Below are 14,204 nucleotides of genomic sequence, written 5' to 3' on the forward strand. Positions count from 1 at the left end.
CCAAACTGTGATAACGGGCAAAGTTTATAAGTTGAGCCAAAACTGGAATTTCATTATTCATTTAGTTATTTTAAAGCAATATCAGATGATGAAAGAAAAAAGGCAGTGTATGATCGAATATTTTTTAAAACCTCGCTCGCGAACGTTTCGGCGAAATTTCATTTATATGATGAACAATATATTTTTCATAACTCTTCATTTGCATAAGAAAACTTTATAGATAGTAAAAACGTATTTTAAGTTCTGAATGTGTATGAAAACATAAAAATATAGGTGGTCCACGATTCCCCACAAGCTATGATTTGCCAATTGGTTGCGTTTGTGTAACTTATTGATGTTTCCACCATATACATTTAGTAAATTGGGCCAAAAAAACTGACCTGTGCAAAATTTCAGCTCAATCGGACTGGATTTAGGGGTGCCTCAAAGCGCTCAAAGTTTTGGATTTTCAATCCTCAAAAATCACTTAAGGGGTGTGTTCTGGCACCACTGCAGCCGATGATCGTACCTGACTTGAGGATCATCTCCACATCTGTCAGAATGATCACCGCTTGCGAGGAAAAAGAGAAAAATTAAATTGAAAGTTGGAAAGGGCAAGTTTGGACTGTAAAAACCTGAATTTAAAGGCACAATTTGTGAGTATTACTAGTTTGGGAATTTATATGATAATTAAAAATGGTTTTGTAAAATAGCAGGATTGATCGAGTGAATAGAGCTGTAGGAGATATTACGAGGTTGAAGGAAGGAGGAAAGTTTGAGAAGGTATTAAATTCAGGTTAGAAAATCCACGTGCCATAATGCTAAGTTAACTAAACTTCTTATATAGATACTGCACTGCAAATGGAACGCCAGGAATCGGATATTCCTTTGATTTGAATGTGATAGAGCGAAACATTTATGTAGGTAGTCATCATTTAACATCCATTAAACTTATTTGTAATAAAAATCTATTTTAGCTTTGAGCTACTGAAACACAGTACTGCTGCAAGAATTTCGCCACACTATCCGAACAAACTCAAAGATAAATCTCCGGAGGATGGATTTGAATGAGTCTGGAAGTACTATTAAAAGCAGTGAGGATGGCCACGATTGCCGAGGGTGTTCTCGAGCGAACTCTAGTGAAAGCAATGGTAAGATGGTGGCATGCGATACATGTTCCGGATGGTGGCATCTCTCATGTGCCGGTGTATCTCCTGGTGTTGCCAAACGTCCGTGGGAGTGCAATGACTGTATCCAGTTGAAGAGTCTTCCAGTGACCGTGACCAAGCTGACCCTAGCGAATACTAACGGCACGAAGAAAAAGGAAGCGAAGAAAGAAGTAAAAAAAGCTAAACCCGATCCTTGTAACACAATTGTCAAAGTACCTGGAGCGACAAAGGTAAGAACTGCTGGTGGCTTTTCGAGACTGAAACCATCAAGCGAGTCAAGTTCTGCCGCTGAATCTATGACATCCGAATATGTTAAGGGTAACGAAAACAAAGCGGAAAAGCTGAAGGACATTCTGTCCCCTTCGAGCGATAAAACCGTCAAACAAGTACCAAACAGCGAACAACAAACCTTGAGCAAAGCTAAATCGATAAAATCCACCACTTCATCTTGTGCTCGGATGCAACTCAAACTTCTCCAGGAAGAGAAACAGCTGGAAGATTTAAAGTTGATGGAAAAGCGGCGTATCTTGGAGGAGGAAAAAGTATTTCGCGAAAAGGAGCATAAACTACGAGCCGAAGAACTGAGGATTCAAGAACAGTTCTTAAAGAAGAAACGAGAGCTAGAAGAGTTAGTTGATAGTGAAAATTCTTTGAGTTCCGTATCCGTATCCTGTAAAAGCAAATTGGCCGAAGAATGGATCAACAAACAACGAGAATCTTATAATTCTGTTCCAGAAATTACAGAAGAATTAGAAGGCGAATCGGATAATGAGAGTATGGGCAACGATTTCGACTTGCGCGACAACAATCGTAGCCATCAGTATAACCAATCGTTAGTAGCAAGAAATACGAATACACCCAAGCCTGAGAAGTCTTCAAGGCTGACGTTCGAACAATCTGCAGCTAGACAAATATGGCCAAAAACACTTCCAACGTTTTCTGGTAGTCCCGAGGAGTGGCCTATCTTTTTGAATAGCTTCGAGGATGCCAATAGAGCATGTGGATTCTCGAATGTAGAGAATTTGATGCGGCTGAGGGAAAGCTTGCGCGGAGCTGCCAAAGAAGCAGTAGCTACTAAACTTATGTTCCCGGAAAGCGTCCCTACTATTATGGAAACATTACGGCGGATGTACGGACGGCCAGAAATTATTGTGAAAACGATGCTCCAAAAGGTACGAAGATTGGAAGCACCGAAACCAGATCGCTTAGATAGCTTGATACGTTTCGGAATGTCAGTTGAACAGCTTTGTGACCATTTGAATGCGGCGAACCTCCGAAATCACTTCTCGAATCCGACTCTTTTAGAAGAACTGGTGGAAAAGCTACCTTCCTCGAACCAGTTAGAATGGGTACGCTTTAAACGAAATTTTGATGATCCTACGTTGTTGGAATTTGGACAATTCATGAAACAACTTGTTATTGATGCGAGTGAAGTAATCACCGTCACTCCTCCGAAGCCAGATAATAGAAGTGAAAGAATAAAACCTAGAGAAAAAGGTCATTTGAATGCGCACATTCAGGTGCCTGAAGAAATACGATCACGACATGTGGAAAAGAAGCCCTGTCTAGTCTGTGGGATGACTAATCATCGTTTGCGCAACTGCGATAAGTTTAAAAATCTAAATCTGGAATCGCGATTAAAGGTAGTCGAGCAATGGAAGTTGTGTGAAACTTGTCTATACGACCATGGAAAATGGAAATGTCGGTCGAGGTATTATTGTACAGTTGAAAATTGCAGAAGAAGACATCATTACCTCCTTCATCCAGAAAATTCTGCTGGAACAGCGACTACTGCCTATTGCAATACCCATAGAGATGTCGATTCGTCAGTCTTATTGAGAATAATCCCCATTTTCTTACGCAACGAAGAACGAGTAGTCGAAACGTTCGGGTTTATCGATGAAGGTTCATCTCTAACCTTGATGGATTCAGAGCTAGCAGACTTCCTTAAATTGGATGGGTCATCCGAACCATTGCAATTAAGATGGACCTCAAGCATCGTTCGCAATGAAGATTGTTCGAAGCGAGTTAAAGTAGCCATTGCAGGAAGAGAATTGTCAAATCAATACCAATTCATTATAGCTCGTACAATTGCGAATCTTGACTTACCAGAGCAAAGTTTATCGTATGAAAATCTGATCGACAAGTACTTTCACTTACGAAATATCGACGTGTCCTCGTATGCAACTGCAAAACCACGCATTCTTATTGGGTTAGATAATTTGGAAATGTTCGCACCATTGGAAAGTCGCATAGGTCATCGTGGGCAACCAATCGCTGTTAGATCGCTACTAGGCTGGTCAGTTTATGGCCCCGTTAGCTCGCACTCGCAACGCAGTGGCGAGCTGAATGTTCACTCATGTAATTGTAGCGCAGATGTCGAACTAACAGACATAGTACGACAACAATTTGTCCTGGAAGAAAATATGATGTTTACCGGCCAACTTCCCCAGTCAAAAGATGCTAAACGCGCTCTTGAAATCCTAGATAAGGCGACTAATTTTAAAAACGGAAGGTATGAAACAGGACTTCTGTGGAAGAACGATCAAGTAAGTTTTCCCGACAGTCGACAAATGGCTATGAACCGTCTGAAAGGGTTTGAAGGAAAGCTAGCAAAAAACCCAGAGCTTCGAAATAACGTCAATGAACAAATTCTGGAGTATATCCGAAAAGGATACGCCCATAAGACAACGGAACTTGAGCTGATGGAGGCATCGCCAGAACGTGTTTGGTATTTGCCACTGAACATTGTCAGCAACGCGAAGAAACCAAACAAGAAAAGATTGGTTTGGGATGCGGCAGCAACGGCTAACGGAGTTTCTTTGAACTCGGCTCTTCTGAAGGGCCCAGATCTTCTAATCAATTTGCCATCTGTAATCTACAAATTTAGAGAGAAAATCGTAGGATTCGGAGGCGATGTGAAAGAAATGTTTCACCAAATTCGTATTAAACCCGAGGACAAACAAGCACAACGTTTTCTATTCCGATTCAATCCCGAACATCCACCTGATGTTTATACCATGGACGTTATGATTTTTGGCGCTGCCTGCTCGCCATGCACAGCTCTATATATAATGCAACTGAACGCCGATGAATGTCAAGATGATTATCCCGAGGCAACTAATGCAATTAGGAATAAAATATATATGGATGACTATTTCGATAGCGCGGACACGCCTGAAAAAGCAGCGAACACAGCAGAGCAAGTTAAATTAGCTCTGAAGCGAGCAGGCTTTGAAATGAAGAATTGGGTGAGTAATGACCGAAACGTCCTATCGAAGCTGGGTGAAAATGTTACACCAGAATCGATTCCTCTACCGAATGACGAAGTTGGCCACTCTGAGCGAGTTTTGGGTATGACGTGGGACCCATTGAAAGACAAGTTTTCGTTCCCCATCCAATTCAACGGTGACTTGGTTCGTTATATCGAAAGTGGTGAAAGACCGACTAAAAGAATAGCCCTTCGTTGCCTTATGAGCCTTTTCGATCCTCTGGGATTACTTTCCCCATACATGATACACGGGAAAATAATTATACAAGACCTCTGGCGAAGCGGCGTTCAGTGGGATGAACAAATGCGCGATGCGGAATACGAAAAGTGGATTCGATGGACTCATCTTCTTAGAAAAGTAGCTGAGCTTCAAATTCCACGTCATTACTTTGATGGAATAGCAATCAACGACACAATTCAGCTACATATTTTTACGGACGCCAGTGAGTACGGCTACGGCTGTGCTGCTTATTTCCGGATTTCTAATGGAATTAGAGTCGCGGTAAACCTAGTGCGTGGAGTTTCCAAAGTAGCCCCATTAAAACATCTGTCTATCCCTCGAATGGAACTCCAAGCAGCAGTATGCGGTGCTCGTTTGATGTCTAACATTTGTGATGGACACTCTATCGAGATAAAAGAGAGATTCATCTGGACAGACTCAACCACTGTGCTAAGCTGGATAAAGGCAGATCAACGAAAGTATAAACAGTTTGTTGCTGTGCGTATCGGGCTGATACTTTCGTTTTCTGAACCGGAATGTTGGCGTTGGGTACCGACCAGAGAAAATATTGCCGATTGCTTAACTAAATGGGGCAAAGATACAGAACCGGAATCAAATGGACGCTGGTTTACAGGTCCTTCATTCTTGTACGAGAATCCGGAGGCTTGGCCGAAACAACGAAGTCATCGGAATGACCCAACGGAAGAACGAAAGGCCCATATTCTCCTACATCTTCCGCAGTTCTCCTCAAACTTGATCGATCCTTCTAGAATCTCTAAATGGAATGTTTTAGTGCGAACCATAGCAACCGTCTTCCGATTCATTTCAAATTGTCAACGGAGAGTGAAAGGTTTGCCAATCGAATCCGTTTTGACTGAAGACAAAATGAAAAAATTCATCAAACGATTCATTCCCTCAATTGTTGTACCGTTGAAACAAACCGAGTACAGTCGAGCAGAAACTGTATTGTGGCGTATGGTCCAAGAGGATTCCTATCCAGACGAAGTTAAAATTCTTACGAAGAACCGTAAACTGCCGATGGTAAAGTGGAAGAGATTAGAAAAATCTAGTCCTCTCTATAAATTCTGCCCTTTTTCCGACGAGTATGGAGTGATTAGAGTCGAGGGAAGAACAGCTAATGCCAAATATGCCTGCTTCGATGCACGTTTTCCCATTATTCTGGATCGGAGTCACATCATCACACAACGACTATTGGAACATCATCATTCAACCTTTGGCCATGGTAACAGAGAGACCATATTCAATGAGATTCGTCAGCGGTTCGAAATTAGTAAGTTACGTGTAGCTATAGATAGAGTTGCAAAAGAATGTCAGCGTTGTAAAATAAAAAAATGTGAACCACGAGCGCCTCGAATGGCACCATTACCGCAGGAACGTTTAACCCCTTATGTGAGACCGTTTAAATATGTCGGGTTAGATTATTTGGGACCAATTGAAGTAACTGTAGGAAGAAGAACAGAGAAGAGGTATGTAGCAGTTTTCACTTGTCTCGTTGTACGAGCTGTACACCTGGAGCTAGCATACAGTCTCTCAAAAGATTCATGTATTATGGCGATTAGACGATTCGTACAAAAAAGGGGCCCTCCTCTTGAGATTTTCTCAGACAACGGGACCAACTTTGTTGGTTCCAATAGAGAATTATTAGAACAGATTAAACATCTAAACGAATACTGCGCAGATACTTTCACCAATGCAAAAACTAGCTGGCATTTCAATCCTCCTGCTACTCCCCATATGGGGGGAGTTTGGGAGCGGATGGTCCGTAGTGTAAAATCTGGTTTGGAAGCACTCGACGATGGAAGAAAATTGAATGACGAAATGCTAATAACAGCTTTAGCCGAAACGGAAGCGTTGATTAATTCTCGACCGCTCACTTATATGCCTCAGGATTCCAACGAAGCACTTACACCGAATCACTTCATTCGAGGAGTCTCCTCGGAAGACCATGATCCTCAACGTGATTCAATCTGCCTGGGAGAGGCCCTGAGAAGCAGTTATTTGAGATCCCTGTACCTTGCGAACGCAGCATGGGCTCGTTGGTTGAAAGAGTATTTCCCTGCGCTCAACAGACGTCCTAAATGGTTCGAAGAAGCTAACCCTATAAATATCGGAGACTTAGTTTATTTAGCTGAAGGCCCTAGGAGGACATGGGTGCGAGGAAGAATAATAGAATTACTCCCGAATCGTGATGGAAGGATACGAAGAGTGGTTGTGCAAACAGCATCAGGAAAGCTGAAAAGGGCGGTAGCAAACTTGGCGGTGATGGAGATAAAAGATAGTGAACCTGGTTCGCACCAGGACGAATTGGAACCTGCTTCACGGGGTGGAGGATGTTCTGGCACCACTGCAGCCGATGATCGTACCTGACTTGAGGATCATCTCCACATCTGTCAGAATGATCACCGCTTGCGAGGAAAAAGAGAAAAATTAAATTGAAAGTTGGAAAGGGCAAGTTTGGACTGTAAAAACCTGAATTTAAAGGCACAATTTGTGAGTATTACTAGTTTGGGAATTTATATGATAATTAAAAATGGTTTTGTAAAATAGCAGGATTGATCGAGTGAATAGAGCTGTAGGAGATATTACGAGGTTGAAGGAAGGAGGAAAGTTTGAGAAGGTATTAAATTCAGGTTAGAAAATCCACGTGCCATAATGCTAAGTTAACTAAACTTCTTATATAGATACTGCACTGCAAATGGAACGCCAGGAATCGGATATTCCTTTGATTTGAATGTGATAGAGCGAAACATTTATGTAGGTAGTCATCATTTAACATCCATTAAACTTATTTGTAATAAAAATCTATTTTAGCTTTGAGCTACTGAAACACAGTACTGCTGCAAGAATTTCGCCACACTATCCGAACAGGGTGACCAAAGGAAATCAGAAAAATTTTAATTTTGAAGCTAAACAAAACGAAATTGTTTTTCAAAGATCAACTTTAAAATTTCAAAAATTACGTGAGGGTGACCAAAGGAAATTCGGAAAATCGAAATTTTATTTTTGGTGTCAAACGATTTAAAAATGCATGAAACGTCGAGATCTGGTGATATCTCGAAAAAAAAATTTTTAAGTCAAAAACCGACTTTTTGAGACATAGGGGATTTCCGAAAAACGACTATTCCCGGAAAGTCGATTTAAGTCGTTTGGTATCAAAATTAAAATTTCAATTTTTTAAAAATCCATGATCACGCTAACGTAATTTTTGAAATTTTGAAGTTGATTATTGAAAAAAAAAATTTTTTTTCGAGATATCTCCAGATTTCGAAGTTTTATGCATTTTTAGCTCATTTGGCATAAAAATTTAAATTTGGATTTTTTTCAATTTATTTGGTCTCTCCTTTAATGATTTTTTAGGGTAAAAAAAACCGAAACGCATTTAGGGTAAAAAATAAACCGCATTGAAGAACCTCTTAATCAAGTCCGACTGAGCTGTAATTTTGCACAGGTCAGTGTTTTGTGCAAATCTACAAAATGTATGCGGTCGGTTTTTAAAATCTATCATGAGATTTTTCCCATACATCCCATACACCCATAATTGACTAAATTTACCAATTTTTATAAAATCTACTTTATCGAAAAATTTACAAAATTGACAAAAATCCGAATGACCTAAATTACAAAAATTACAGAAATGATCAAATTTGAATAAAAAAAACTCACAGTGCTAATGAAAATGACAAAAATGTTGAAATTGATCAAAATTAGATAAATGATGAATGTGATAAAGATGATACGAACGAAAGAAAGGTTAAAGTGTCAATGAAAACAATAACAGCAAATATGTAAAACGCACAAAATTGGCTAATATAACAAATCTAACAAAAGAAAAAAATTAGAAAATCGATAAAAATGATAGAAATGACAAAAATGTGTAGCAAAGAAACATATATGACCAGAGTGAAAAAAAGGGAAAATGACATGAATGACAAAAATTTTAAAACCCAGGAATGACGAAATTTCGAGAATGATAAATGTAACAAAATGACAGGAATGGCAAAAAAGACAAAAAATACAAAAAATGACAATAATATGCAATACATATAACAAAAATGAATAAATTATATAGATTGATGATAATGACAAGAATGACAAATTAATAAAAGTGACAACAACAAAAATAACTAAATTGACAAGATTAATGATAATGACAAAAAAATGACAAATTAATAAAAGTGACATAAAAAATACTTAAAAGACAAAAGTTACAAGCGTGATAAATACAACACAATTTAAATCAATGAGTATTATAAAGAAAATATATTGTTATGATAATAATGGCAAATCAAAATTTATACATACGAAAAAATTAACTAGCCAAAATATCACTGCTCCCACCCCCTAATATTAATTCTTTCATCAAAAAAAAACTAACTGTGCAAAATTTTATTTCAGTTGGACAACTCTGAGGCGACCCTCGAACGCTTTGATGTTATATTTTTCAAAAAATGCTAAAAATATCCATTAAAAAAAAATTATAATTATTTCTTGCAACAATCTAAAAATTTAACAACTTCATTAAAGTGAAGATTTTGAGTCCGGAAACAACTTTTTCGTTGTTTTGGACTCAGCGGAAAAAGTATTCCATTTTGTATACATTTTCCCAAACATTATGCACGGGAATATATGAGAAATCAATAATTTAACAAAAGCACTCTGGGGATTTATTTTATTATCTAACAGTTTGCGCCGGGCGTCTTCAGATCTTCCCCAAAATTGAAAATGTGGTTTATTTTTACGAACTAAAAACACATGTATTTTTCCAGATTTCTAACATTTTCATTTTTCGAGTTTGATTCGGTTAGATTTGTTTGTAATTAAAATAAAACTATATTTCAAAGCTACTTAACTCTGTTATTTTTCAACGCAAATCTTAAGAGAGGAATCATCTTCAATCAACTTGAAGTCAGTTTTGCTGCAAACACTCTACAAAACAAGAAAAAAATAGTGTTTTTTACCTTTTTGTTTACACGTTGTTAGAAGTGTGCACTACCTGCATATGTGAGTGCAGTTGTTCGATCATTGTTAGTTTTCGATGCAAAAAAGATATTTATTGTCATTATTTTTTTCATAACTCTTAAAGGAAACGTTGGCCCACTTTGGTGTCTTCAAATGAAAGTTGTATCATAAGTTGGTATTTTTTGCAAAATATTCGGTGATACAGACGGTACTTTTAGACACCATTTAAAGTTTATTTACAATTTTTCATGTTAAAGGTCATTACTTAATTTTTTTTAAAATATTTTATTTGGAAATCTGATGAAATTTCAATGCATTTTGATGTGCTTTTTTATGATTTCCGTTGAAAAATAACAGAGTTATGTAGCTTTGAAATATGGTTTTATTTTATAAACAAAAAAATCTAACCGAAACAAACTCGAAAAATAAAAAAAATTAAGAATCTGAAGAAATAAATGTGTTTTTAAGTCTTAAAAATGCACGCAACTTTCAATTTTGAGGAAGATCTGAAGACCCTATGCTTTACCCCGTCAGATAATAAGATGATCCCTATCTGCAACTTTCCTTGATCACTTTACATTTGTTTTCCTTCTTCGAAAAACTTTCTCAGCAACTCCAATCTTGAAAATGGGATATTTAGAAATGTTAAAAAGTGTTTTCAAGAAGATTAAAGAGATTTTAGTAAGAATAATCTTAAAATTAAAACAAAAACTTAAAACCTCTTCCTGTTATTTTGTTTACAACTCATTCAGATATTTTTTGTCATTTAAGCAACCGTTGTCTTGATTTACAAATTTAATGATTTTTTTTTAGAAATCAGATCCAAAAGCAAGAGAGGATATTTATAATTTAGCCTTTTATTCCAACTGTGTTTGTGATTGGAATAAATTGGAACAGTATGGTTCCCGGATTTGTCCCGGATTAATTCACTTTATTTGCCAAACCATAAAAAAACACTGTGTTGTAATTTTTTTTTTAATTTATGCATCCAAAATGAAAATTTTTTTGAGTAAGATTTATTAAAATTTTCCTTAAAGGTTTTTTGGAAGCCTAAAATAAAATCTAATGATTTCTTGATTTATTTTAGTAATCCTTCAAAATGAAATGCCCAGATATTGACAGATTTTTCGATAAAATAGCCTGGATATGCGCTGAAAAAATTTTGGCAACCTTAATAATACCCTTTTGGTTCCAAGGGCTTCAAGTGTGAAATTAAAAGAAATTTGCTTGAAATTCAAATTTGGGTTTATTTTTTACTCAGAATATGACCGTTTCCCAAACCACAACTTAAGTCGATGATTAAAGATGATCAAAACAGAAACACAAACTCCCCTCTTAAAGACTCACGTAACGTAAAAGCCTTCAATTATTTGGAAGCCCGAAAAATTGGTTCTTTATTGTTCGTTTTTGTTACCATTCACCTTCTCACATCTCGGTACAATTTAAAATATTGTGATCATCTAATTTTTAAGCCACTTAAGACAAACGCCGAATTTTCTCACTCACTTCGCATCACAATTGCCCATTTCAATTCCCGACCCCAACACGCTGGTTGTTTTGTTCACACTCTTTCTCCCTCCCTCCCCACCTTTTTTGTCCGTTAATAGATCATTGGAAGAAAGCTTTGTCTTCAAATTTTCGGAAACAAGTTTGTAAATCATCGGTTCCGTTTTCCAGTTTGGGTATTTGGAAAATTTCTGCTCAGAGCTTTCCTTTTCTCAAATGGCAGCGGCATTTGTTTTTGGCTGAGAAAGTTCAGCAGTTCGATTGTTGGTTATGATTTGTCACATTTTTATTTGTTTTTCAATTGACATACTTTCTCACAAGAAATGTTGACAATTTTCTCACTACACTTTCCCATTCCCAAAAAAAAACAATTACTAATCAATCACACTTCTTCAGCTAAACCCCATGTATCCAAAAACAGGGTTATTGTACGTTTGGCACCAAATTCGTCACGGTGTTCCGGTAACCGTGCGTTTTTCCCGAATTGCAAGTCCCACGATCTCGACTCGCAAATTGTCCGACATCGACTAAACCCGGGCTTACTAACTGACCGACTACTAGCTTTACTGGACTGGACTTAGGTAATAAGTTTGAGATGCGGACAAGGTTCTAAAGCCGGAGATCATTCTGGTCCGGGTTCTCAAACCTCTGGCTGGACACAACACACCGAAAAAGGGGGAGATGTGGAGGGACGCAAAATGCATCTCCTCCTGCTATGGACCATTTGCGTGTAACCTCACTCACCCATTCAAACCGCACGCCACCTCAATCCACCATTGGACCATTAGAATGGCCCATAACAAAAAAATCTTAATATTCCACGCGGCACCCCCTAGTTGGGTGCCTTTAGGTGAAAAAATGACATTCTGAAAATTTCAAGTCATTTGGAAAAAGCACGAGCTGGCGCAAATGAATTGAAATTTGTATGGAGATTTTCGGCAAAATGTATGAAAAATCGACATACTTTCACTCTTTGTGTTCTAAAATATGTTTCCAGTATGCTAGAAAGCTCAGAATTTCAGGAATTGTAGTTCAAACAATGACAAACAAGTTTGTAGAAGATTGTGACGCGATACGAGTTGACTGTGATGAGTTATCCATAATTGAATGTGTGATTTTTTTCGCATTTCTTTGATATAAAGTGAACGGTGTATGGGCTAATAATCGCACTATCTTGATCGCATCGAATCGTCACACAATGAGAATAACAAATAGAAAGTTTGTGTCTTCGGCAAAGTTTCGAAAAAAGCTCTGATAAACATTATTGTGGGGCATTTAGACCTTCTTGCATTCATTATTATTGAGTGGTATCGTGATGATGCGATCAAGTTTGTTGTCATTGTTTGAACTACAATTCCTGAAATTCTGAGCTTTCTAGTATTCTGGAGACATATTTTAGAACACAAAGAGTGAAAGTATGTCGATTTTTCATACATTTTGCCGAAGATCTCCATACAAATTTCAAGTCCTTTGCGCCAGCTCGTGCTTCTGCCTAATGACCTGAAATTTTCAAAATGTAATTTTTTCACCTAAATGCACAAATCTAGGGGGTGCCGCGTTGAAAAAAAATGTTGTAAAAATCATCCCATACAAATTTGGGCCAGTCTATTGGACCATGCGCCGACTTGAGGAGACTGAGTACAAACTTTTTTCTTTATTCTTGCTTCCATCCATATCATTCTTATCCCGGTAGGGAGCGCTCGCGCGCCAATCAAGTGAATTTAATAAAATTTACTGTTTCAATTTGGCTCTCGCTGACAGCCGCCGAGCTGAGTAAAGATGACGACGCCCAGCCTACTGCAGTTGAAGTATTGGTGGACTAGAGTAGTGTTTTGATTTGCTGCAAGCAAGTGTGAGAGATGAATTGGGCAAAGAGACAAGACAAACGTTCTAAGTAAATGTTCGCCTAAAGTCTAGTCTCTCCACAAGTCCCTGATCATCGAGCCCCCTGTCCGTCAATTTGATATCGCTAATTAAGTGACTCCGTCTCGGTTCGAAGGGTTGTGTCCATCACCATCACTTAGTGTGGAGCGACGTTCAGCACGTTTGGCAAATGTGGTTTAATTGTCAATTTATCAAGATGAAGCAAGTAGTGAAAAAAATACCATACGTCCATCCCGAATTTAGAATTAGTAATTTCAAATGACCTGTGACTCCTTTCATGTCCTTTCTTAGTGATTGTTCATTCACAAATTGAACTATCTAACCATTTTTGATTTTTTAAAATTCAGAATCCGTTTTTTTATCCCGACTTCTCAATTTCGAAAAGTTAAACCTATGCCAATGCAAATGCTGGCGACCATGCGTTCTCTAAATACAAATTTTACAAGTCGCCGCCATATAAAAATTTGTTCCTTACACCCTTTGCTATTGTTTGGAGGTTAAATTTCGGGCAACCCCATTGCGCAATCAACTATTTTTCACTCAATCTTGGCAATTCGTTTAAAAAGATAAACCAATAGGAAAAGGTACTTTAAAATAGGTTTTCATTGTTTGTATAAAATGACACTTTTTGGTTAGAGAATAAACACAATATGCATTCGTAATATGCACTTTTGCATATAAATTCGGAATCCGTATTTAAGAAATAGATTGGAGCATCATTTCAGATAAAAATCGACAGTTCAAGTGTAGAAAACGAATAATAAATTCCAAAACCTAGGGGAATTTTTAATCCGAAAATACCAGTTTTCAAGCTTTAAATCATAATTGGAACTTAAAACCAGATAAAAAAAGGAGTTCATTCTGCAATAAAATGATGATTATCATCATGAAAAATAATAGTATTGTAGAAATCAGGTTAGCACAGCTTAGTAATAGAAAGTCAATGAGATGGCCATGATCATTGAAAATGTTGTTATGACAGATTATCCTGAGTCTTGAAAGAATAAAGATGTGAAACTCAAGTTGTCTAGTAATTCCGGCCCCTGCACTATACCTACACCCAAAAAAGAGGTTGCCAAAATTTCAATGCAGATTGGAGCCAACTATGTGCCGAAAATGTTCTGGAATGTGCTTTGCGCCAGAGATGATAGGATTGCTTTCCCGACACTAGCATAAAAGGGCTGCGTAATAATGA

The 14,204-nt window shown here is 37.7% G+C and overlaps 2 protein-coding genes across 5 annotated transcripts in view; one reads left to right on the forward strand and one right to left on the reverse strand.

The window, feature by feature from the left end:
* The window catches only part of LOC129741935 (uncharacterized), a 59,708-nt gene extending 48,035 nt beyond the window's left edge, over positions 1 to 11,673 (reverse strand). For 2 of the 4 annotated variants that reach the window (XM_055733777.1, XM_055733770.1), the window contains exon 1: positions 11,436 to 11,671. The gene's annotated coding sequence lies outside the window, so the exon portion shown is untranslated. Of the gene's footprint in view, positions 1 to 11,435 lie in introns of all 4 variants that reach the window. The other 2 variants (XM_055733782.1, XM_055733787.1) reach the window with 2 other exon arrangements.
* Positions 1,037 to 7,027, forward strand: LOC129757787 (uncharacterized). Its single transcript, XM_055755095.1, has 2 exons — positions 1,037 to 5,930; positions 6,339 to 7,027. Exons 1-2 carry the CDS (start codon positions 1,037 to 1,039, stop codon positions 7,025 to 7,027), a joined length of 5,583 nt encoding a protein of 1,860 aa, XP_055611070.1.
* Positions 11,674 to 14,204: the final 2,531 nt, after the last annotated feature.

This window comes from Uranotaenia lowii, chromosome 1 (genome assembly GCF_029784155.1).
Source record: "Uranotaenia lowii strain MFRU-FL chromosome 1, ASM2978415v1, whole genome shotgun sequence".
NCBI classification, from domain to species: Eukaryota; Metazoa; Arthropoda; class Insecta; order Diptera; family Culicidae; genus Uranotaenia; species Uranotaenia lowii.